General features: G+C 34.5%; 1 protein-coding gene across 2 annotated transcripts; it reads left to right on the forward strand.

Moving 5' to 3' along the window:
- Window positions 1-17: 17 nt before the first annotated feature.
- On the forward strand, window positions 18-27,393 carry LOC123536173 (myb-related protein B-like). Of its 2 annotated transcripts, none has more exons than XM_045319116.2 (16): window positions 18-194; window positions 3,996-4,119; window positions 5,418-5,570; window positions 7,478-7,581; window positions 8,181-8,309; window positions 9,355-9,639; window positions 9,995-10,116; window positions 10,837-10,964; window positions 11,638-12,018; window positions 12,644-12,771; window positions 13,125-13,245; window positions 13,836-13,952; window positions 18,208-18,312; window positions 21,322-21,438; window positions 22,149-22,217; window positions 22,674-27,393. In XM_045319116.2, exons 1-16 carry the CDS (start codon window positions 169-171, stop codon window positions 22,794-22,796), a joined length of 2,232 nt encoding a protein of 743 aa, XP_045175051.2. In that variant the 5' UTR covers window positions 18-168; the 3' UTR covers window positions 22,797-27,393. The 2 variants fall into 2 exon arrangements, with proteins under 2 accessions (XP_045175051.2, XP_045175050.2); XM_045319115.2 differs by lacking the exon at window positions 18-194 and adding an exon at window positions 438-587.
- Window positions 27,394-27,780: the final 387 nt, after the last annotated feature.

Here is a 27,780-nt window from a genome sequence, read left to right on the forward strand (position 1 = left end):
GAAACGCCGCTTGGTAATACACAGCGCGCAATTCGGTCTTCCGCCCGAAGAAAACATTGCGAGATATTTTCAATATTTGCTCAGAATTGTTGCTTTACTTTTTGTAGATTTCAATTACGTCTTTACAGAACATTAAAGAAATGTATAACCTTGGTATTTTACAGCACAATGACGAACAACTACCCCGAGGATAGGTAAGTTCAAAAAATAAAATTCGACACGTTGTTCTGACATCTGTCACATTCACAATCCTGACAATGGACAGTCTATTTTCTTTGTCTTTTGTGATTTAGGTATTGCAAGTTTTCGCAAACTGCGCTTAGAGCGTACCATTTCATTATGTTTGTTGCTATTTTATTGTTGTTTACTTTTTCCTTAGTTATAGAACGATGGTAATTGGATTCGTCACGTGCGTGACGTCACTTATCGGTGCACGTAAAGAACATTTAATTTCATGCATGTTGTATTCATTCAATAACTTATAATATAATAAGTAAATGATATTAAGCAACACTGCTACAAACAGTAGTTCAGCGAGTGTTAATGATGTGTGCTCTATTTTTGTCAAGGCGTAGGCAGATGTTCAGGTAAATTTATAAAATCATGGAAGTGTCTTTGGTTTGGTCCTAGATAAAGGTAAAACTAAAAGGGGCCCCGGACCTGTAGACTCTGGTGCCAAGAGGTCCATCAATCAATACACATATATACTGTTTTGAACTGTTTTGCTGGTGTATATAATATTGATCAGGTCGGATATCCGGGCACTTTAGCGTATCGCGTTGCGTAGCAACAAGCCGAGGTGACAGCAAACGCTAAATTGTAATCGAAAAGGGTTTTCATGTTTCACTAGTGCTGGTTGTTTTTCGTTGCTTAAGGTTAAATTTTGGACAATATTAATAAGTCAGTGAATTTATAATGTAGCATGATGTTCCAGAAATCACTCCTGTGAAAGAAAACTTTCTTTTTTTAGGTTTCAGACGTGATATTCATCATTGATCCGTGTAAGCTGCGAGGTCTCATATTTGTGACGGACTGGATGAAAATCATAATTTAAAAAATTGGAGGTCTTTTAAAAATAAATAAAATAGAGAATCTAGCTCACCTAATTAGGTTAATCCATTTGTTTCACTTTTCTCGTTCTATATGGTAGCCTGCCATTAAAATAGTTCTGAAAGCCAGATAGCTTGAACTGTGGTGTCAAAAGTGATTCAGTCACGCCAAATTTTATTAAACCAACACCTCTTATCTAAATTCTGACTCGTGTGGGAGGTGTCAAAATTTAAAGCTTAATAGTACATTAATTATGTGTAAATACTGGAGAAGGGATTTTTTTTCCCTCGAAGCGTATCAGGATCACAATATAAGATCTTTTTCTGCATTTATAACACAAAGGGATTTTTTATATGTTACACGTGGAGATAAAATGATATATAATAACTGCATGCTAGCTTCTTTTTACGAAAAGCCAGGACGTATCAATAAATTGATGACTTCTATTTACGAAAATACTGTCTGCTTTGTAGTAAATTGTCAATTATTTAAAACTGTGAAACGATAATTTGCATCCATATTTTTTTGTTAATTGTTATAGACTGTCACAATTGACTGCTTCCACATACCACAAAATTAAAGCATACATTCCAGTTATAAGTCATAAATCACTATGGAAACCAATCAGTATGTGGTATATTAATGAAAATCAGTTTCGACCAGTTCCTAATGACTATCACTAATTAATAGATTGATTTCCTGTTTGTTTTATCCCTCTGATGTACCCCTTCGGGGCCTTATGGTAATTTCCTGTCTTATCCGTTTGATGTATGCCTTCAGGGTCTTATGATATTTGGAAGATGCACATTATTGTAATTTGCATGTCAATTATTGTCAAAGGGATTAAGAGAGCTACTACATAAAAAACCTTAATTAATACACATGCCCCAGCAAACACGCATATAGTTCATTTGAAATTTAAAAATCAATTCACCAAACTAATTTTTGACTGGAAGGACATTTCACATTTCTTCAAAAAAAAAAAAAAAAAAAAAGCGCAATAAGATTACATAGAATAAAGTATAAGTTTTCAACTTTATTTAAATGACTTTCATACTTAATGTACTTCAGCATTATAGTATTTTACATAAAACAAAATAAAATGTATCGCACAAAATACATTTCAGCAAAATGGCAACAATATAATTATTTCAGAGCATTAAAACATTTAGAAAATCAGCTTATCAGCTTATTTTAAAAAGACATAAAAAATCAGAAAATTAATTTACTTATTTATTTGATCTGTTCATTCTTGAAAAGAAAATAACATTCTTTTTCAAGACACTTAAAAGATTCTCTGAAAGATGAAAGAAACAACTGCTACGATTTTAAGCAAAGAATTGTTATGTTCTCAGATATTTAGTTTAGTTTAATATTTATATATGCAATCTGAGAAAATATTGAATAAATTTGGAAACTTGTTTTAATTATAACTTATCCGTAGCGCCGAAGAGCTGACAATACATAATGTGTCACTTTTTCCAGACCGTTTTAAAATGCCACAAAATCAATTATTACAAAAACCCTACTTTTTTGAAAAATATATAGATTGTACCACAGCGTAAGGACTGTAGATAATAAAAAAAATTACTCTTGATTTGTTTTATTTGAAAATAAAAACATCACAACCCACATCGCTAGTTAATTCGCTACGTATTGCCGGGTCCTGCTTTCACCTCCAAGGTGATTTGCATAATCGACTGCTCCGGATGTGACGTCATGCCGACCTGATCAATGGTAGCGGCTAGGGAAAAGCTTTGATCACTAATCAGTGAAAATGTAAAAGGCAGTGGCTAGAGAACCGGAATCGGTTCCCTAGACAGCGAACTTATTCGTCCGGAACCAGTTCTCTAAGCAAAATACCGTGCATAGGCTAGGGAACCGGAATTTTATTTCTATGCATTACAGTATGCTGCCCAAATCCACATTGTTTCCTGGGAAGTGTCAAGCATCTTAATTAATTTTACCATGTCGTAGCATTTATCTGTGTTTACTGTCGTTTTTGATTTTATTTGCTTTAAACATGAACTATGTTTAAATTATTCAAATATAAAATAAGATTGATTTGTATTTGCGACATGTTTACAGCTTTACAAACTAATTCAATTGCCATTAAAACTTCATACAGATTAGATCTATTTCAACACTTTAAATAGTGGTTTGTAACACCTCGGTATTTCACGTTCAAAGATATGTAATCAATACTAATTAACAGAACTTACTTAATTTGTTTCAATTGTTTCTTTTATTGTATTGTACCTTTTAAGTTTTAATAATTTCAGCCTGCTCTACATTCTCATCCATCAGATGTTCGTCAAAATCCCGAGACGTTCATCCGGAGAACCACGGTAGACCTCTGGTATGCGAGAATGCCTGCTCTATTGCTGACGATTTCCGCATTCATTCGTTCTACTTTATTTTATCATTCCAATATGCCGGACAGTATGCGGCGAGTACAGTTTTTGAGACACAGTAAACACAAATAAAATGAAAGGGTGTGACTTGCTGAAATGGTAAAATTAATTAAGATAATAACCTGCATGATACTTACCAAAAGAGACAAGATGAATTTCGACAGCTTTATGCATAGAAATAAAATTGCGGTTCTCTAGCCTATGCACGGTACTTTGGCTAGAGAACTGGTTCCGGACGAATAAGTTCGCTGTCTAGGGAACCGATTCTGGTTCTCTAGCCACTGCCAATGTAAAAAGGAGAGCCAGTTCATCTTTTTCTTTGGTGCGTAGTTTTCATCTCGTGGTCTGTATTTTTGCAGACGATGAATCTAACTGCTTTTTCCAGGCAGTGGATGTTTAAAATAATCTAGCAGAGGGCCTAGATTATGGAACTATTGATATATTTTTGATAACTGACCATTGTATTGGTAATGACTCTCATTATTAGCATGGTAAATTGGTAAATTTTGTTCAAAATTACTTTCATTTCAGTGTTTCTATAAAAAGTTTATACAGCAGTGATGAAGATACAGATGATGCCGTAGAGTCTTATGTCTTAGCTTGTCAGCAGCCTCACAAGAAACTAATCAACAGAGGGCGCTGGCTTAAAGAAGAGGTATCATAGTCATACAGTTTAATTGACTATTTTGTAATAAGAAATTGATGACAGTACTGAGCAATAGGAGAGATCGCTGTGACGCCACACATTAATATCTGTTTATCTGGTGGTGGGCAAAACAAATGTTTTTACATCGTTTGTGTATGGGATCGGAATTTTAAATTTCTAATAACTTTTTCGCTCATTTATGGATTTTCAAAATTCAAAAAAGTTTTGAAATACTTACAATTTTCATATTCAGATATCTTTTTTAAATTAATAACCGTTTTAAATGACATATAATTTTAATAGTGGCGTAGTGATGTTCAAAACTTTAAGAAAAACACTGTAAGTTAAGCATTCATAATTAATCAATTTTATTTCGAAATAACAATTAAAAGTAATAGATAAATTGCTTATTTTATAACCTTTCCATTGATAAAAAAAATTACTGATATAATTTGTGTTTTACGAAAGTTTAGGCCGTTTTAAAAACATCACTGTTTACAAACAACGTGGACGTTCACCTTCTGCCCACTCGATCACTGTCTTATCAGTTCTAAAAAAAGAAAATACAAATGAATGGATATACAAACACAATCTCTCCTATATGGGCAGAATTTCTTTTAAACTTCCAATGCTGTTCATTTAGCTGATATCTATGATGAATTATCAGAGAATCTTCAAGTTACTTCATTCCTTCACAACTGAAGATTACGCCTAGGCACTGATTAAAACTTACAGTGTTTTCACAAATTCAAATTTTACATGTGCCAAATAATACAACTTTCCAAATTTTACATGATTTTAAAACTTTGTGGACTGGTTGCAGTTCAGAGACTGAGAGCAAAAAATAGAACAGGCACAGCATTTTGCAGCTTATTTCATCAAATTTGATCAAGAAATGATACATTTATTGCAGTTTTTAGATTGGGGAGTCAAGTATAAGAGATAGAATCAACATTTTGTCACATAACTGAACACATGAATTGTTGTCTCCCTTGATTTCCTCTTATGTTATTGCTAATGATGGTATTGTTGTTTTATCATCAGTATTTGAAGTCAAAGAGCTATAAAAATGTATTTTATACTTCTTTGTTGAAGTTTTTTTTAGATCTTTTTTCTCAATTTTTAAGTGACACTGCATGTCGACTAAAATATTTTGTTGAAGGATTGTCCATTTTGACAATCAATGTACCCATGTAGATAGGTAGATATGCATCAAAACTAATAAAAGAGCCAACACAGATGATGATATACCGACTTAAAAGGCTTAACTGCCAAGTTTTTCATACAAATTTGTTGTTGCTTTACAGGACGAAAAATTAAAGCAAGTGGTCGAACAGGTTGGAAATCAGGACTGGAAGCTTGTGTCAAGATATTTTCCAGATAGATCCGACCTGCAGTGCCAGCATCGCTGGTATAAAGTACTCAATCCAGATCTTATTAAAGGACCCTGGACACCAGAGGTAATTTAAAAATAATGAAAAAAATATTTGTTTAAAAAGGTAAACTTATTATAGATAAATCAGTATTTATAGACTATCATTACTCTTAAAATTATAAAATAATTCGGGCCACATTTAAAAAAATCTTTGTTTGCTGTCTCCCGACCCTACTTTTTAAAGTTGGGTAGGTAGGTAGGCCTTTTCTTTTTTTTTTTTCTTTTTTGTTGTGGGGGAATTTCTTTTACCTGTAGATATGTAATTGTTTTTTTACAGAATCTTTATTAATATTTTTTCTGTAAAGATGAGACAGATCTATGTTGTATAAAAGGATGAAATTAAATAATACATCTTCCTTACCTATTATTTTGCTTACTTGAAATATCCCCACACAACCTATTTTCAAACACAACCTATTTTCAACTGCCTAGGACTTTGTATGATAAAAATCTTTACAAGCCAAATTGATCAGTTGTGATTGTTTCACTGTTTACAGCAGAGACAGAACATGTTATGAACCTATTCTCCTTCAGTTTTGGTACTTAGAAAATTATATAAATTCCATTTATCATTTATGTAGCAGTACTATGTTTTCATGAGGTTTTTCTTATTACTAAAAAACCTGCGTCTTTCCTAGTCTACTACCTATTCTTGCTTAAGCCAATATCAGTATTTATATATCTTTTGCACTAAATGTTTTTTGCTTAACACATGCTTACTGCCAGAATTGTGAAGCATACTATTATTAAATTATTTTGACAATGCAATCATGATGCCTGTCCTTACAACAGTTTTCTTCATTTTCTAAGCAATTTGACTTATTTGGAGTGTCAAAACCTTAGCAATTATATAATACATCGTCATATGTGACAGCTATCAATGTAGCAGATGTGACACCCTGGTTCTCTGGAGTAATTGAGCACATGATATAGTTCTTTTGATAATGCACTAACTTTTGGCTGCCATTTACTTTACCCTACCCCCTGTAATTTAGGTGCCAATTTAGACAAGTGTACCTACAGCATATTGATCTGCCATGTTGGTTTTAGTGTTTGTTGCCAGACTTGAATTTTGGGTGTATTATGTTTGCAATGTTGTAATGAAACTACAGTAAAAGTTTAGTGCTGTTTCATTTTGCTGGAAGGAAAATACCACCTGCAGTTGAATTTAGGTTGTAAATTTTCAGCATGTCTTCCTACTGATGGCTTTTAAAATCATCCTGCCAGGTATTCGTTCAGTTAGAAACTTGAAACTTAAATGGTATGCTTTTATAGCACTTATGCTGATAGAAAGTGTTAGACAATAAACCAAAGATTTGGACTTGCATTTGTACAAAACTGCACAGAAAACTTGTTAAGCGGTTGAAAACTGGTTGTGCCGGGATATATGCGGCACTTGTCATATCGCAACTTAAAAAGAAATTTGACCAGCATTTTGCACTAAAAACTTTTGGGGTGCAGCATTTTAAGCAGGTAGGTAGGGGGACAGCAAACAAACATATTTTTAATTTTGGCCTCGAGGCTTCTGTGGCCAGTGGTTAATGTCGCTGACTTCAAATCACTTGCCCCTCACCAATGTGGGTTTGAGCCTCACTCATGGCGTTGAATTCTTCATGTAAGGAAGCCATCAAGCTGGCTTACGGAAGGTCAATGGTTCTACCCAGGTACCCACTCTTGATGAAATAATGCACGGAGGGGCTCCTTAAAGCTTGAAAGTCGCTGTATGACCTATAATTGTGTCAGTGTGACGTTAAATCCAACAAAAAAACAACCAAACAAATAAAAACATCAAAGGAGACTATTTAGATGAAAGGGCTTCAAACAGTAGGCGCAGAGTCATTAGACAGCTCTTGTTTTTTTCCGTTGTCAAAAAATTGGAAAGTGTTATAGGTTTCATTATTATGCATGAAGTCTGGTATCTCTATTCCACAGGAAGACCAAAAGGTTTTAGAATTAGTAAGACAGTTTGGTGCAAAGAAGTGGACTGTTATCTCTAAATATTTGAACGGGAGGACTGGAAAACAGTGCAGAGAAAGGTATTTCCATATATGAGCCGTGCCATGAGAAAACCAACCTAGTGGGTTTGCGACCAGCATGGATCCAGACCAGCCTGCCCATCCGCGCGGTCTGGTCAGGATCCATGCTGTTCGCTTTCAAAGCCTATTGCAATTAGAGAAACCGTCAGCGAACAGCATGGATCCAGACCAGCCTGCGCATCCGCTGGTCGCAAACCCACTATGTTGGTTTTCTCATAGTGCGGCTCATATATATTTTATAGTTTTACATGAAACATTGAATGCTGTATAACTCACCCTTCGGAATACTGTTTAACTCCACTTTTGTATATTATTTAATGGACAGTATGAAGTATTGAAGTAGGCGGAAGTGGGTGCAAGTTGCAGAGTAGAGAGGGGCTCATCAGTTTAGAACTTTATTTTCTGCTGGAAAAGTAGTCCAAGGCTTCAGATACCTATAGCAGTGGGAAATCCTCAGCTGCTCAGCCCTTAATAAAACCGCTGTAGACTTGTATTTACCTGTTTTGATTTCATTTTTTCCAGACAGAGGAATAATTTACAATTATCATTTTTCGTAAATTTGTCCTCGTGAAATGTTCATTATTTTTTATTATATTTAGGTGGCACAATCATTTGAATCCTGACATAAAGAAGTGTGCTTGGAGTGAAGAAGAAGACACTCTGATATACAAACTTCATCAAACATTAGGCAATAGATGGGCTGAAATAGCTAAATTCTTGCCAGGAAGGTAAACATTATTTAGCCTAATAATAAGAGAGGTAGTTTACCAACCACTTTTATAAAGAGCATGGATCCATCAGTGGTTAAACAAATCTGAAAAGGTAATGTTGTTTTTGGAGCTTTAAATGGCAGTTGAACCCAATGAAGATAACATTTCCAAGGGCATTTTTACTTGATTAAAGCTACAAGGTTCCCAAAGTACAAGGTGAAATCCATTCATGAGTTAATTTCTCTATAGTGTGGTACAAGTAATGAAGATATATTATTTACACTCAGTTACAGTAAAAAAAGTGAAGACGAGAAAAAAGCAACTAACCTAAATGAAATCATATCAGTATCATATCAATACACTTACTTATAGTTTCCATAAACTTTCATACAAGTATATATGCTGTCTTGTATGTTTACCTTGCATGTGTGAACTCTTAAGTATTTCCACTTTGGTTTTGATGTGCTAATGTAGCTTAGCCCATCTCAATTAATATTTACATGTTTTCATTAAAATGAAATGCTTCAACACATATTCAGCAAATGCTTGTGACATATACAATGGCTTGCTTCTTAAGTATAATTCATTTAAACTATGGAGTGTTGCTTTGATAATGAAATCAGCTATTAGGCGTAAAAAAAAATGTTTGTTTCCAGTATCATGACTTAACCTTAATTTTGGCCATACCTTTAATGTTTTTATGGCCTTGGAGGCTATTTTTTTCAACTTTTTAACAAAAAGTTGCAAAACTGCACTTTTTATGCTTAAACATGGTCAGTGATGTTAGAAATCAATTTACTGATGCTCTAAAGGTATAACCCCCTTAATTGTATTCATTTTTTGACACAAAAATAATTTACGAAAGGACTTGCTTTATAAAAAATCAACAACAAAAATTTGCCGACCTACCTACCTTAATTTTTTTCAGCATGTTACTGGAAACAGTTTTTTTTATGCCTTATTGAGCTTGAATTGTGCATTAATGGGTTGATTTTCAAAGAAATTCTTTTTGTATAATAGAGGATTGTTGCATACATGTATAAAGTCCTTTGTCTTTTTCAAGGACTGATAATGCTATAAAGAACCACTGGAATTCAACAATGAAGAAGAGATACGAATCTGAAGCTGACTCGGATATAAAGGGAGGTGAAGCGTTTCTACCCTTTACCCCTGGTCCAGGTGAGCTCGGACACAATATCAAACCAGTCCAGATGATTTATGGAGGGCAGGATTTAAAACCAGTCCAGCTTTTCAACAGTACTAAGAAGGAAACGGTTGAACGGCCTAGCTTGAAGCCAATGCAGCTGTTTCAAAATAATGCAAGAGATACAGAAAATGAAACGATGAAGTAAGTTGATCATGTATCATCTCTTTAGCCTTTACCTTAATGGCCCATTAAATAGTGGCCTGTTTGTAAACTTACTTGGTAGAACACAAGGTTTTGGACTGAGAGATTCTGATTTAATTCCATGGTGATGTGAATGTTTTCCAGATGAAACTTAACATTTGAATTATTTCCTCCTCCACCTCAGTTTCTTGTGAAGAAGTTGTAATCTGCTGAATTCATTCATTCTCCACACAGGTTTCATGTGAAGAAGTTGACTTACTCAGTGTTTGCAGAAAAGCCTGTCAATACTCATATTGACTGGGTCGTTGGTTAAAGGATCTCAGTAAACACTGATTTTATTTTTTTTCCATTTCAGACAGAAATTGGAAGTGAGAAGCAGTGGTGGTTTTAGCGGACTGAACACCTTAGATCTTGTCAGTGGTATAGACTCTGATACAGGTGTCACACCCATCAAGTTTACTGCTTTGGAGGAAAAAAGTATGCATTTGTTAAAGATCAAAGCAAGGAAGCTTTTTTAGCTATGGAGTATTGATTGTTTGAATAATTCTGGTAAAATAGACAATATATCATGATAAAACAAATACATTAAAGTGCAATTGTAGGTGACATTAAATCAATACTGAGGATAACACAAAAAGAGATATAAAGCTTTCTTATTTCCATTGTGGTTCTTTAAAGTAGATGTACAGATTATTATATAAAGTAAATTTGTTATAATCCTAGCCTCCTAGGTGTGTAGATTCAGCAAGGGGTTATGCACATGAAGTACTGTTGAGTTCAGAAATGTGACTTTATATAACTTAGAAAGAATACATTATTTGAATCATCATGCATTCTAGTAGTCAAACAATATGAAATAGTGTAAATATGGTCATTGGATTATAGCAAAACATAAATCAAAAACATTTGTATTGAAGTTTCTAGGGGCCTCCGTGGCTGAGTGGTTAAGATTGTTGACTTTGAATCACATGCCCCTCATTGCTGGGTTCGAAACTTTACAGGGTGTAGAGTTCTTTCATATGAGGATAGTGTATATGGAAGATTGGTGGTTCTACCCATGGCTGTCTATGTCTGAAATAATGCTTTGTGGCGAACCTTGGCTCTTTCTCTGTTATCAGAAGCTTGAAAGTGGCCCTATGAACTGAAGTGTTATTGTGATGTTAAACAGAAAAAAAATTGAAATCTTTGCTTTTTTAGAATACAGGTTTGATGGGCATGCTATCAACAGATTGAAGAGTCCTGTGCAGTTAATTCCTATTACCTCCCCTGTTACATCTAGATTCACTGCTCCAGCTATCTTACGCAGGAATAGGAAGAGAAAACATGTAAGACATTAAATAAAAAACTGTATTTCTATGCTACATGACCAACCTGAGATTTTGTGGCTGACCTTAAAAGTTACCACTTTTTGCTGCTTATTTCTAATCCAAATACTGCACATTTAGTGCAAACGGAAGATGCTTCTGACCAGTTTATGCATAAACACTATTTTCATGTTATTCAATTACTTGTACAGTGAATTTTTAAGGTGAAAACATTCTTTGCAGCATTCCCTGCCATGAAATTGTGAAAATGCAGAAGTTATGACACAATATTTGAATCCTTTGGCAGTAGGAAAGAAAAAGAAAAAATACGATTTGCCAAACCTTTCTCCTTATATTAGTGGTGCCAATAGAAGCAGTTATAAATACTTATTAGACCTCATTCTGTAATGCCCTTTACTTTTAGAATTTTTAGATTTTTAAAAATAGTTCTAGATATTTCTTTTTAATAACAGACAGCACATTAAAGCTTGGTCAAGAAAACCAAGGATTGCGGGTTTGGTTCCATGTTTATTTTGATATCTTCCCTTTAGTAAAATTAAAGAACACTGTTTGCATTAACTTATTACCAGCTGAATAATAGATTACTCTTAGGGGAAACAGAATAACAAATATATATATTACCTTCTAACTAAATCTGACTATCATATCCTCAAACAATTGAAACATATTTCAGACCAGCCACAAGAGGGTCACACCAAAGAGCAGTAGTGAAGATTCCTTCAAAACTCCAGAGAGGACAGGGGTATCTAGCAGGTTGTTCGGAACAGACTCTGTCGAAAACAGTGAAAAAGAAAACATTGATCCTGGCAGAGAACTGTTTAAACAGTATCAGGATTATAGTAAAGTGAATGATACAAAATTTGTTAAGGAAGGTATTCCAGAGCAGGACTATGGCCAAGTGACACAGACAGCATCTGACAATGTGCTTAAAGTTTCAGAAAAGGAAATGACTGAAAATGTTTCAAGTGGCTGTGAATATGACATTCCAAATAAACAAGGATCTTTAACTCCGAAAGGAACTCCAATAAAAAATCTTCCCTTTTCACCGTCCCAGGTAAATCATTAATATATATTATTATTTGGTTCATATACTCCATAAAAGATTGTAGAATTTAATTGAAGTATGAATCATTATATAGTGCCTTGAAGCTCTTAGTTAAATTTTTAGGTTAATAGTGGATCTGAATTTATTGTAGTAGTGGTTTAACTTTAAACCTTTTGCTGGTGTCATACAATATTATAATTTATACACACAAAAATATTTGACAGTTACTTCAAAGTCACTCAGATAAGTTTATCCCACAGTAATCCATTTATGATTGGGGAAAACATATTTATGATATCAATAGCTTGATAGGACAATTTGCAATCTAGTAACAACACGGAAGATAGGCAAAATAAAGAAAAGTTAAACAGTATGTTTACAAAAGAATGAAAGCAAGATTTCACTGTTATACTCTGTTCTTAAATCATACATTACAAGCCTCTGACTTACACTATTTTGTTATTTTTTTATAGTTCTAAAATTTAAAAAAATTTGTCTACTTTGACAGTTACTGCAGTTGAATACCTGGTAGTGAGGTACATAGCTTCATAAATTTAAAACTTAGGTTGTCAGGTAGTATATTCAAAACAGGTATGTGTATACTATGTTTCATTGACAGAAGATATAATTTCAGTTTCTTAATTCTCCTGAGATACCATTCGGCAAGGTGACGTCAACACCAGTGTGCAGTAAACGTGATTCCTCATCTACGTCTGGACATGGATCAATACTAAATACACCTGATGTTAAAGTCACTGACAGGTATCACATGCAGTCCCTGTTCAAGTTTTAAAAAAATATATAAATTTTTCCTTGTCAGGAAAAAGTCAAATATTTGTTATTAAGGACTGGTGTCTTGAGACAAAATCTGTAGTACAAACTTTTACATTTTTCATTTCCGACAGTAATTGTTGCATTTGGTGCATCCACGATTTGGGAAGTTAAGATAAAGTACGGACATAAAGATACATTTCTTTTCCTGAAATACAATTACAGATGAGATAAACATTTCACTCTTTGAAAATATTACAGCACAAATCTTCACTTTGTGAAATTACTGTATATGCTTTTATCATTAGTGTAGAAAGTTACGAATTTGTTTTATTGTTACCCAGTTTTAGTGCTAGTCATACACCGGTTGTGCCAAAGACGTTTTACCAGGCAACACCAAGAACACCCACCCCTTTCAAGAATGCCTTAGAGATGATCAGGCAGTCACACATGAATAAACTTATTGTAAGATATAGTTTAATATTTTAATACTGCAGTCAAGCCACATTAAAAAAAGTCTGTGTTTGCTGCCTCCCGACCCTACTTTTTAAAGTTGGGTAGGTAGGTAGGCAATTTTTTGTTTTCGGTGGGGGGATTAAACTTTTACCAGTAGATATATGATCATTCCTTACAGAATTATTTCTTCTGTAAAAATATGACAAATCTGTATATGTTGTATAAAAGGATGAAATTAAATAATACAATTTAAACTTCATTACTCATTATTTTGCTTACTTGAAATTTATGCGGCACTTGTCTGTCATATCTCAACTTTAAAAAAATTGACCAGCATTGTCCAATAAAAACTTCGGGGGCGCAGCATTTTAAGCAGGTAGGTAGGGAGACAACAAACAAACATATTTTTAATTTTGGCCTCATTCATTTGTTGTACAGTGCATTTATTCTGGAACAGTATGGTAAAAAAACATATAGTTAAGATCACTTTCACTTGTTTAACCTTTTTCGTAATTATGATATTGGCGGTTATTGTTTGTCAACAAAATCAAATTATCAAGTTTTCATTTTATAATTGGTAGATGTAATTTTGTTTATAGAGTCCGTGCCAACTTGATGATGTGGAAGCTATGATCCGTGAAGATACTGGCTATGAGGCAGACATGTCAACTGCAGAGTTTGTTGATGCTAATAGATCAAAGAAACCTAATAAAATAGTAATATTTTCTTCTGATTGTATATGCTTAAATCATTAAATGTTTTGTTTGATTATGGCAGTTCTGGATGTCTGGGTACATTTAGAATGTAATAAAAACCTGATTTTTCATGTCTTCAGGAGCTGGTAAGAAAATTTACCGGTTATGTTCGTGACTTTTTGCAAGGTTTACTTGAAACATTTGGCCTCAAGCAAGTTTTTACAATGGAAGTCTTTTGGAAATTAATGATTTTGTTGACATTTTGACATAAAGAAAAGTTACAACACAGTTTTAAATTAATGTATACTCTCATCATACTGCCAGATGTTGTTTAAAAGATAATTGCCGATGATTAAAAGGACCCTAAAATTATAAGCTCATAGTATGATTTTAGTTTAATACATTTTTTTGCATCTATCAGTAATTATGTCTCGCCACCGCACAGTGGTGTGGGAGACATATTGATTTACTCAAGTCTGTGTATGTGTCTGTCTGTCACAAAGCTTGTCCGCGCTCTAAGTCAAACATTTCTCATCCGATCTTCACCAAACGAACAAAATGTGTTTGACTATAAGACCTCGGCCAAGTTCGATAACTAACCAAATCTGCCAAGGCTCTTTTGAATTATGGCCCTTGAATTACTGATTGGATCCACTCGTCCAGACCATCTAATTGGGTCCACTCATCAAAGCCATCTACAGAAACTAGACATTTTTAGCTCGACTATTCGAAGAATAAGTAGAGCTATCCTACTCACCATGGCGTCGGCGTCGGCGTCACACCCTGGTTAAGTTTTTCGTACCAGTCCCCATTTTGACAAAGTCTTTTGAGATAAAGCTTTGAAACTTTCAACTCTTGTTAACCATCACCATGTCCAGTTATAGGCAAGAGTACATAACTCTGTCAAGCATTTTGACTGAATTATGGCCCCTTTTGACTTAGAAATCTTGGTTAAGTTTTTCGTACCAGTTCATATTTTGACAAAGTCTTTTGAGAAAAAGCTTTGAAACTTTCAACACTTGTTTACCATCACCATGTCCAGTTGTAGGCAAGAGTACATAACTCCATCAAGCATTTTGGTTGAATTATGGCCCCTTTTTGACTTAGAAATCTTGGTTAAGTTTTTCGTACCAGTCCACATTTTGACAAAGTCTTTTGAGATAAAGCTTTGAAACTTTCAACACTTGTTAAACATCACAATGTCCAGTTGTAGGCAAGAGTACATAACTCCATCAAGCATTTTGACTGAATTATGGCCCCTTTTGACTTAGAAATCTTGGTTAAGTTTTTCGTACCAGTTTATATTTTGTGTAAAGTGTTTGACATATGGCTTTGAAACTTTTATATCTTGTTCAGTATAATAGTCTCTATCAATAGGCAAGAGTACGTAACTCTCTCGTCTTTTTTGGCTGAATTATGGCCCTTTTTGAACTTGGAAATTGGTTTTGTTTTATATATGTCCATGTTTTGTCAAGACTATTTGACATTTTGGCTTTTAAACTTTAAACACTTGTTTATCATTATGATTTCCATCTGTAGGCAAGAGTACATAACTCTGACAACTATTTTGACTGAATTATGGCCCTTTTTGGACTTTGAAATTTGTTCAGTTTTTTTTAACAAGTCAGCGTTTTGTCAAAACTATTTGAACTGTGGCTTTGAAACTTTTAACACTAGTTTATCAACATGATTTCCATCTGTAGGCAAGAGTACATAACTCTGTCAACTATTTTGACTGAATTATGGCCCTTTTTGGACTTGGAAATTAGTTAAATTTTTCATAAAAGTCCATGTTTTGCCAGACATATAACTTAACATATTTGCCATCATGGTCACACATTGCCAGTTAGTGCAAGACTAATCGAAATCCACAAATACAGGAACATTTTTTGTTTAATCCATTTTTTTGTTTAGTCTGAAAAACTATGGAAATATTTTGACCCCATTCTTCAATCAATTCTTTGAATAGTTGAGCGCGCTGTCATCCGACAGCTCTTGTTCATAGGGGCAGTTGTGGGAGACATGCGCTTTTCTCAAAAGCATGTCAGACTGTCTAGTTTTATTAGCTCATCTGATTTTTTGAAAAAAAATGATGAGTTATTGTCATCACTTGAGTGGTTGTCGGCGTTGCCTGGTTAAGTTTTATGTTTAGGTCAGCTTTTCTCCTAAACTATCAAAGCTATTGCTTTGAAACTTGGAATACTTGTTCACCATCATAAGCAGACCCTGTACATGAAGAAACATAACTCCATCTTGCTTTTTGCAAGATTTATGGCCCCTTTTGTACTTAGAAAATCAGTTTTCTTGGTTACGTTTTATGTTTAGGTCAGCTTTTATCCTAAACTATCAAAGCTATTGCTTTAAAACTTGCAACACTTGTTCACCATCATAAGTTGACCCTGTACAGCAAGAAACATAACTCCATCCTGCTTTTTGCAAGATTTATGGCCCCTTTTGGACTTAGAAAATATCAGATTTCTTGGTTAAGTTTTATGTTTAGGTCAACTTTTTCTCTTAAACTATCAAAGCTATTGCTTTGAAACTTGCAACACTTGTTGACCATCATAAGCTGACCCTGTACAGCAAGCAACATAACTCCATCCTGCTTTTTGCAATAATTATTGCCCCTTTTGGACTTAGAAAATCATTTTCTTGGTTGAGTATTATGTTTAAGTCAACTTTTCTCATAAACTACCAAAGCTATTGCTTTAAAACTTGCAACAGTTTTTCACCATCATAAGTGGACACTGAACATCAAAAAACATAACTCTATCCTGCTTTTTGCAAGAATGATGGCCCTTTTTAGACTTAGAAAATCATGGGTAGGACAATATTTCTATTACACAAAAAAAATCAGATGAGCGTCAGCACCCGCAAGGCGGTGCTCTTGTTATACTTGGTGATAATCTTAAAAAGATAATAGTTGTCACACTGAATGGTTTTATCATTTATTTTTATGCCCCCAGCATCTACTGATGCGGGAGGCATATAGTGATTGCCCTGTCCATCCGTCCGTTCGTTCGTTCGTCCATCCGTCCTTACGAGGCTAACCAAATGGGACCGTTTCGTCTAGCATCAATACCCCTTATTAGAATGACTTGATACTAATGCAGATGTAACCTGTGACCATTCCTCATCTTCAGACATCACCTGACCTCAGTTTGACCTTGACCTTGTCCTCATTTTGGACTTAGTTTGCTTTATATGGGCCATCTCTTGGTTAACCAAATGGGACCATTTCGTCTAGCATCAGTACCCCTTACTAGAATGACTTGATACTAATGCAGATGTAACCTGTGACCATTCCTCATCTTCAGACATCACCTGACCTCAGTTTGACCTTGACCTCATTTTGGACTTAGGTTGCTTTATATGGACCATCTCTTGGTTAACCAAATGGGACCGTTTCGTCTAGCATCAATACCCCTTACAAGAATGAATTGATACTAATACAGATGTAAACTGTGACCATTCCTCATCTTCAAACATCACCTGACCTCAGTTTGACCTTGACCTCGTTTTGGACTTAAGTGCAAAATCTATCGACAAGGATGCCACTGGGGGCATCAAGCGTTTATTGAATGCAGCTCCTTGTTAGTCGTATTAACATTTCCTGGATTGATGATTCAGATTTTAAATGACATCCAGTTTATCAAACATGCAGCATTACCATAAACTTTAATGAAATATTTATTCATTATTACATTGGTTGTATATCAATGATATTTTATTTTTCTGCAAGTATTTCTTACAATATACACTTAAATTAAACATTTACTGGTAACCACACAAAGTTATTATTGGCTATTATTGATGAAACTGTTGTATGCATAAATCTTATGTTATGAAACAGAACAACAGAAATAATTGGAGGAAAAATTGCTTTAGTTGTAAACAAAGGAACAGCAAAACCTTTGAATGTCATGAGTTTAGCACAAGGCTGTTTGGTGTCTGATTTGTAAATTTCAAGTTCTAAAGATTAAAGGGAATCTTCTTTTTGTTTAGATTAAATTGAGCAGTTCAATGCAGCCACAAAATCAGAGGACATTTGTCCCCAATGAAAATGTGATTTTGGGGCACCTGCTTGAATTTAGTGTAACTAATTGCTTAGTTTTCTGTAGAGGTTTACATTTGTCATTCTGGTGTTATTGACATTTTGCATTCCTTGTAAAGGTGATTGCCTAACACCAAAGAACCTCAACCAAAGAACCTCAAAAATGTGCAGGTTTTATTTTGACAAAATTCTACGTTTAAACAAGTACTTAAAATTTTATAGCCATCAGTGAGAAGAGCGAGACAGTCACTTAATCAGAAATGGCCAACCAATAATGCCCCATTGTATCCAAGCACCGACTCACTGCTTCTGTCACCAGAAACACCAGTAAGTATCTTAGCTCACCTGTCACAAAATGACAAGGTGAGCTTTTGTGATCGCGTGGCGTGCGTCAGTAAACTTTTGCTTGTGACCACTCTAGAGGTCACATTTTTAATGGGATCTTTATGAAAGTTGGTCAGAATGTTCACCTTGATGATATCTAGGTCCAGTTTGAAACTGGGTCACGTGCCATCAAAAACTAGGCCAGTACGTCTAAAAATAGAAAAACCTTGTGACCTCTCTAGAGCCATATTTTTCACAAGATCTTCATGAAAGTTGGTCTGAATGTTTACCTTTATGATATCTAGGTCAGATTTGAAACTGGGTCAGGTGCCATCAAAAACTAGGTCAGTAGGTCAAAAAATTGAAAAACCTTGTGATCTCTCTAGAGGTCATATTTTTCATGGGATCTGCATGAAAATTGGTCAGAATGTTCATCTTGATGATGTCTAGGTCAAGTTTGAAACTGGGTCACGTCCGGTCCAAAACTTGGTCAGTAGGTTAAATGAAAGAAAAACCTTGTGACCTCTGTAGAGGCCGTATTTTTCATGGGATCAGTATGAAAATTTATCAGAATGTTTATCTTGATGATATCTAGGTCAAGTTTGAAATTGGGTCAACTGCGATCAAAAACTAGGTCAGTAGGTCACATAATAGAAAATCCTTGTGACCTCTCTAGAGGTCATATTTTTCAATGGATCTGCATGAAAATTGGTCAGAATGGTTATCTTGATGATATCTAAGTCAAATTCGAAACTGGGTCACGTCCGATCTAAAACTAGGTCAGTAGGTCAAATAATAGAAAAACCTTGTGACCTCTGTACAGGCCATATTTTTCATGGGATCTGCATGAAAATTGGTCAGAATGTTCATCTTGATGATATCTAGGTCAGGTTCGAAATTGGGTCAACCGCGGTCCAAAACTAGGTCAGTAGGTCTAAAAATAGAAAATCCTTGTGACCTCCCTAGAGGCCATATTTTTCAATGGATCTTCATGAAAATTGGTCAGAATGTTCACCTTGATGATATCTAAGTCAAGTTTGAAACTCGGTCACGTCCGGTCTAAAACTAGGTCATTAGGTCAAATAATAGAAAAACCTTGTGACCTCTCATGAGGTCATATTTTTCATGGGATCTGTATGAAAATTGGTCAGAATGTTCATCTTGATGATATCAAGGTCAAGAACGAAACTGGGTCACGTGCGGTCAAAAACTAGGTCAGTAAGTCAAATAATAGAAAAACCTTGTGACCTCTGTAGAGGCCATATTTTTCATGGGATCTGCATGAAAATTTGTCAGAATGTTCATCTTGATAAAATCTATGTCAAGTTTGAAACTGGGTCACATGCGGTCAAAAACTAGGTCAGTAGGTCAAATAATAGAAACACCTTGTGACCACTCTCGAGGCCATATTTTTCATGGGATCTGTATGAAAATTGGTCTGAATGTTCATCTTGATGATATATAGGTCAAGTTTGAAACCGGGTCAACTGCGGTAAAAAACTAGGTCACTAGGTCTAAACATAGAAAAACCTTTTGACCTTTTTAGAGGCCATATTTTCAATGGATCTTCATGAGAATTGGTGAGAATGTTCACCTCATGATATCTAGGTCAAGTTCAAAGCTGGGTCACATGCGGTCAAAAACTAGGTCAGTAAGTCTAAAAATAGAAAACCCTTGTGACCTCTCTGGAGGCCATATTTTTCATGAGATCTTCATGAAAATTGGTGAGAATGTTCACCTTGATGGTATCTAGGTCAAGTACAAAACTGGGTCACATGCCTTCAAAAACTAGGTCATTATGTCAAATAATAGAAAAACCTTGTGACCTCTCTAGAGGCCATATTTTTCAATGGATCTTCATGAAAATTGGTCAGAATTTTTATCTTGATGATATCTAGGTCAAGTTCAGAACTAGGTCACATGAGCTCAAAAACTAGGTCACTATGTCAAATAATAGAAAAAACGATGTCATACTCAGTTCATGTGGGGACAGGTGATCAATTCAGGACCATCATGGTCCTCTTGTATTTAAATCTTATAAATGAACAGTTAACCTTGTTTTTGTGTGCGTCCCTCTGTGTGTTTGTATGTGTTTTGAGTACCGTTTCCTGTTTATATTTTTATGCATGCATGGATATTCGAAAACCTTCACACAAATATTCACCCCGAGATAAAGGGCTAATAAAATCTATAAGAAGAATATTTGGAGGCATAGAATGCAACAAAGCAAAATAATAGTAGACTGGGTTTGATTCTGTTCATGAGAGGTAATGGATAGTGCAACCCTTCAAGCCCACTAGCACCGGCTTGAACGGAATTCTATTACATAGATATTGAATAGGCTCCATGATCCCGAAGAACCAGAAAACATATCAAAACCTAAAACCCAAAGAACATAAAAAATATGCTTTTATTTTCTAGATATTTCTTAACCATCACTGAGACCATCACTGAGATAATCAAAACTGTCATCCCCATTCAATTTCAAGGATAAAAATGAAACTGCAAGGTCAAAGATTTAAGGAAATTTAGTCAAAAATATCAAACTAAAAGCTAAAAGGTTAGAGGAAATTTAGTCCAGTCTGTAACTTTTAATTGAATAGATGCTCGGCACAAACATTCACCATAACTAGATGATGTGTCACTTGCAATACCTAATCCCTAGCTCAAAGGTCAAGGTTACACTCTTATTTTTTTGTGAGGAATTTTGGGTCTGTGGGATGGATATTTACTTAACTTTGTACAAACATTCCTAACTATGAAATGTGTCACATTCAAGACCACAGAGGTCAGATTTTGCTTCATTTTGCTTACATACTGAAACCATAAATAGAATTATCATTTCAGAATCCAGGTACAGGTTTCTTGAATGGTACAAAAATACTTTTATCATCAAATGAAAAGGCTTACAAAAAAGGCTTATGTGTCCAAATTGAAGCCTAAAAACTAATGGGTTTGGTATGGAATGGAATTTGAGACTGCCATGTAATCAAGTTTTATTGTAATTTTCAGAGCAAGTCATTGATAGGTGATACAAGTATCTTGTTTTCTCCTCCATCTATTATCAAAGACACGTTACCAGACAAGGAGACAGAGGAAGTCTTTAATATGCCAAACAGAAAAAATATTGTAAGATAACCTTAACAATTTTCTCAAGTATTTTTATATTCAGTCGCTTCAGAGAGCATAGTTTCGCTTTAAGAATAGTTGATGGGACCTTCGTGGTTTTAGACTGAAGTCCTGCATCTATTACAAGCTCATAAATATATAGTCAAGAGATAATATAAAATATTTTAATGTTATTGGTGCTGCTGTACTGGTTCTACCCAGGTGCCCACCTGTTCCTAAAATAGTAGTAATGCTGTCGGGCACTGATGGTCTTCCTCCATCATTGGTACACCTCCTTGGTAGTCTAGTAGTAAAGCGCCCACTTCGAGTTGGGGAGGTCAGGTTTGCACTACCTGGTTGCTTCATATCAAAGATGTGAAAAATGGTTCAAGTTGCTTCCTGTCTTTGCGCTCAGCATTATATATTAAGAAGATAGTTCTAAGCTAGTGAGTCCGGTATTGGTATAATAATGTGTTGGATGGAGTATCAAGTTAGGTGTCCTTGACTTGAATATATTCCAGTGTGGCAGCACTATAATGTTTGGCATTGTGCTCGCATCTACAAGTTGGCATTAATTCTTATACGAGGGACATATTGAAAAGACGATTAACCAGAATACACCCAAACCACCGTCAGAAAGCAGGAAAGTTGCCATATGAGAAGTAATGACATATAATTGTGTCATTGCAATGTAAACCGCAACTAAAATGAAAAACATTTCTTTATTTTAGCCAAAGCTGTTCAAGAAATCCAGTAAGAAGATTCACTTCAGTAAAACACCAACTAAACCCAGAATTAAGGTAAAACAGAAAATAATTTTGATATATCACCTTAATGTCTTCATTGAAATTTAGACATTGAACAAAAGAGAGAAATAGGTACTGTGCACCTAAAGTCAAAACAGTATTGTAAATGTATCCTTCTGTTATATATAGACTATAGTCTGGAATATATTGTTTAAGAGTAATCAAGGATTTATGATTTTAAGTCCCACTTATTTTGGGGAAAACGGTTTGTGTTACATATGGAGTCATTAATATTGATGGTGTTAAATTACTTGTCTTTCTCAGCCACTGGTTTAAACCATATCATTAGATTCTAGGGACCAGTATAAGTGCCAAACTTTAGATATAATACTTTCTTAGGGCAGTCTTTAGGTCTTCCACTGATTAAACTGAAATTTCTTATATGAATTGATTTGCAAGTTGAAACCTTAACCAGACCACCTAGAAAATTTTCACTTTATCTTTTTCCAGCTTGATGTCCAGTTTGAGACTGTGGCATGTGGTAAAACAGATGACCAGCAACACATGACGCAGTTAGCTAAACATATCACCCGGATGTGTAAACCAATGATACCAAGGTCCTTGAAACTCTAGGAGTGTAGAAATAGTATATTGATGCAAGCCTGAGATTTTTCAGGACTGGTAAAGAAGAAGTCAAACTTTTAGCTTTTGATAGCCAGAATTTCCACATAGAACTGAAATTGAATGAAAAGAAGTATGTCATGCTTAAGGAAGTAGGTTTTTGGGCTTAACATTTTAGTATGAATTCCAGGCCCATCGAGGGAACCTGAGATAAATACTTGCTCTAAAAGTTTAAGAGATATCATAGTACTGAGGATGTAAATATGCTAATACAAACATTTGCAAATACAATCTTCCCTTATGGGAAAAATAAACTAAGATTCGTGAATATGTACTGCTATGTTCCAGACTCTTTGTGCTGATAGTGTTTACATCATCTGGCTTTAACTATTAACCAACCAGTGTGAAATATTACAGTCAATACTGTGTTTGTTATACATGAAGTTTGTTCAGTGGAGATCATCCCAATACAGTTTCTTACTGGTTTTGTTAGCTCGACTATTCGAAGAATAGTCTAGCTATTCTACTCACCCTGGCGTCGGCGTCGGTGTCACACCTTGGTTAAGTTTTTGCATGCAAGTACATACAGCTATCATTTAAAGGCATATAGCTTTGAAACTTATTTATTCTTTTTCTAGGTCAATTACCAACCTCACTGGGTCAAGTTCCATAACTCTAACATGTATTTTGAGCAAATTATGCCCCCTTTTGGACTTAGAAAATTCTGGTTAAAGTTTTACATGCAAGTTACTATCTCCAAAACTAATGCAGATATTGAATTGAAACTTCACATGTGTCTTCGGGGTTATAAAACTAGTTGATAGCACCAAGTCCCATAACTCTGACCTTCATTTTGGCCAAATTATGCGCCCTTTTGTACTTAGAAAATTTTGGTTAAAGTTTTGCGTGCAAGTACATACAGCTATTACTAAAAGGCATATAGATTTGAAACTTGTTTTTTCTTTTTCTAGATCAATTACCTACCTCATGGGTCAAGTCCCATAACTCTGACATGTATTTTGGCCAAATTATGCCCCCTTTTGGACTTAGAAAATTCTGGTTAAAGTTTTGCGTGCAAGTACATACAGCTATTACTAAAAGGCATATTGATTTGAAACTTATTTTTTCTTTTTCTAGATCAATTACCTACCTCACTGGGCCAAGTCCCATAACTCTGACATGTATTTTGAGCAAATTATGCCCCCTTTTGGACTTAGAAAATCCTGGTTAAAGTTTTGCGTGCAAGTACATACAGCTATTACTAAAAGGCATATTGATTTGAAACTTATTTTTTCTTTTTCTAGATCAATTACCTACCTCACTGGGCCAAGTCCCATAACTCTGACATGTATTTTGAGCAAATTATGCCCCCTTTTGGACTTAGAAAATCCTGGTTAAAGTTTTACATGCAAGTTACTATCTCCAAAACTAATGCAGATATTAAATTGAATCTTCACATGTGTCTTCGGGGTTATAAAACTAGTTGATAGAATCAAGTCCCATAACTCTGACATGTATTTTGGGCAAATTATGCCCCCTTTTGGACTTAGAAAATCCTGGTTAAAGTTTTGCGTGCAAGTACATACAGCTATTACCAAAAGGCATATAGCTTTGAAACTTATTTATTCTTTTTCTAGGTCAGTTACCAACCTCACTGGGTCAAGTTCCATAGCTCTTAACATGTATTTTGAGCAAATTATGCCCCCTTTTGGACTTAGAAAATTCTGGTTAAAGTTTTACATGCAAGTTACTATATCCAAAACTAATGCAGATATGGAATTGAAACTTAACATGTTTCTTCGGGGTTATTAAACTAGTTGATAGCATCAAGTCCCATAACTCTGATATGCATTTTGGTCAAATTATGTCCCGTTTCGAACTTAAAACTCTTTTGATATTTAACATTTTGGGTAATAATTTCCTGCTTCTGTGACAATATTTCGAATAGTCGAGCTTGGCTGTCTTACGGACAGCTCTTGTTAAATAGAAACTGGTGTGTTGGTAAATAACAGTATAATTGTATATATTTTTCTATGCTGTGCATAACTGTTTTGTAGACATAATTCAGAAATATACGTAACAGTATTTTTGTATTTTCTAAATGTAAATTGTAAAAGATATTGGCTGTGTGACTCTGTTTACCTTTTTGAGTGTGACATTTTCATTTTGAAGTGCACTTGGTGTGCCAAGTACAGATAGACGTTTATTTTATATAGATCTTCCTTGGGAAAGACAAAAAGTGGTCAAAATTTAAGGTTAGAGGTTAGTGTTTACTTGCCTAAATGTTGAATACACTGCAAATGTTTGAATTGGGTCTTTAAGCCAGGTGATTTCCAGTCATGTTTGGACTCAGCAAATGCAAAACTGTGGGTAGGACTTTGTACCAACTTAAGTAAATATTGATATACTCTAAATACTTGAGAACACTGTTATTAGACAGCTTGTTGTTTTGACTGCAGAATTTGAATTTTTTAGGCTGAAATTTAGAAGAGCTTTGCTGCAGTTTTTCTTCAGGTTTGTCTGTTCATTTGATGCTTAGGCCGATCAGTTAGCTTCAGTAGTTTGGTTTGATAGACACTAATAAATATTTGTGTAAAATAAATATATGCGTGAAACATTGACTGAATAATATTTGCCAAATTTATATCATATATCTAGAGAGAGCTATGTATATGGTGATTATAGTATGTGTAAGAGATGACAGAAGGCTATAGAGGTCTACCAAATTTCAGCATTTGAAATGAAATTAGGTAGTTAACTGCTGTGCTTTACATCTTGTAAAGTGAACGTATAGTATATGCAAACTGAACTGTCATTGTTTTATTACTTGAAAACTCTGGTGACTTGTAACAGATATGTGGACAGATGGACACATAATTCAATTCAGGTATAAATGTAAACAAAAATTCTGTGTAGAACCTGTATTGAATAATGTTCACTGTTCTCGGGTCAATTTCAGTAAAATGAAACAGAAAGATGTCAGTTTAGTTTGCACATGCTATACTATCATTTTGAAAAATCTGTTGTTGTCTATTCCATATTGTGTGTTGTTAATGATTTGTTTCTATTTTTTGAAATTTTATTCTTTTTTTCCAGTATGTGCTGTTCATACAAGAATTTTATTTGGTTTAGAAAAATATTCCAACATTTTATTTATACATCATATAGCAAAAGGACTAAAATCATATGTTTTTTTAATCATTTTATTATTAAGTAATAAATCTTGAATTATAATCAGTTAAACTATGTCTAGCATTAAGCTTAAAAGATAAAAATGAATTACAAAAATGGAAATTGTGTGCAGAGAAAAAGAAATATTTTCTTCAAAATTTGTTTACTGTGAATTCTTTAATAATTATTGGGGACTTGTTCTAGCATTTGAGTCAGTCCACAAATTAAAACCCCTTTGGACGAGTAAAATTCCTATTCATTTTCTGTTCAAAATTAAAACTTCACGAATTGTAGTTCCTGTAAAATGTCTCGTTTTGGCAAAAGCTGCATAATTTCCTGACTATGAAATTAAATTATTTCTCGGTATTTTATTAAGCTGAGGTTTTCTAGAATCATAATTACTGGTTAACAAATACTTGTCCACACTATATGCATAATCTTGACATTAGTGCTTAAATGGAAAGAAATTGTTATTTTTATTTTGAATAATTTATGTTAAAAGTTAGATAAGTTGTAAATATATTTATGTTATTTATTTTTACATATTCTTTTAATTAGATAGTATTGTTTTGAAAAAGCCATCTTTAAGAGAAATAAACCATGATCCGTAATAATGCTAATTGATATGTCTCTCAGAAAATGGATTGAGAACCAAACATTTCAACACCTGTAAAGCTGATTACAAGAAATTTCAAATTCGGACATGTATTTGCTCTAATTGTAATTGGTAGGCAGTAGTGTTTAACATGTAATAGCTTAGGGAAGGGTGGTTGAGAAGTCGGGTTTAATGGAGCAAAACTGCAAACAGAACAATGACCGGTTATTTGAGTGGTCACTGCTCCCCAGCTCTTTTCTATGACTTATTTCGGCATAAATTTTCACATTTTTAGCTCGATTATTATGGGAACTATCCTACTTGCCACGGCGTTGGCGTAAGCATGAGCATTAGCGTGAGCGTGAGCGTCACACAAATGTTAAAGTTTGTGTACTACCACCCCAAATATTTTCAAAGTCCATTGAGATATTGCTTTGATATTTTGCATACTTGTTTACCATCATGACCCCAGTCTGTAAAAAGGAGGAGGCAACTCTATCAAGCATTTTGACTGAATTATGGCCCCTTTTCGACTTGGAATATGCTTATTGTAATGTTATAGTTTTACTCGTAGCTTATATTATACTATCAAGCACTGAGAATAGTCGAGCGCGCTGTCCACTGACAGCTCTTGTTTGTTTGTCATGGTATATATTTGGTACTTATTTGTTGACTTGTAAAACATTGCAGATACTCTTAATTGAGGTTTTATTTGAAGTGTTTGAGATCTACATTGTTGTATTTTTTTGCTGTGCTGTGAAGTACTACATAGATGATTATTAATGATTGTTGTTAAATGGATACTGATTAATATGTGTGAAAATCAATAAAAGAAAGATTGAAGACTGTAGTTGGTTATAATTGGCTGTACGTTCTCGTTGGTTTGTTTTATTTCTTATAGCAAGGTATATTTTGAGTAACCCTGCTTGTGATCTGGTTCAATGATGTGTTTTAAATGGAGTGCTCGTTTTATACTGGACTTAAGGAAAAGTTGTGTAAATGAGTGAATTGCCCTCCGCTTTTCTACTTTTAGTTCACTCTAGTAGATCCAGTAACCCTTAGGAATTTGAAGGACTTGACAAAATCAGTCTACTTGTTTCATTCTAATGGCACTGAACACAGAAGAGAGTACATTATTCATGTGTGACAAAGATTTATATTGGCATGTTTCATTTAGTGTTTGTATCGCAGTACAAATTTACAAGTGAGCATACTTCTTAATTTGGCAGA

The sequence above is a fragment of the Mercenaria mercenaria genome, chromosome 17, assembly GCF_021730395.1.
Source record: "Mercenaria mercenaria strain notata chromosome 17, MADL_Memer_1, whole genome shotgun sequence".
NCBI lineage: Eukaryota > Metazoa > Mollusca > Bivalvia > Venerida > Veneridae > Mercenaria > Mercenaria mercenaria.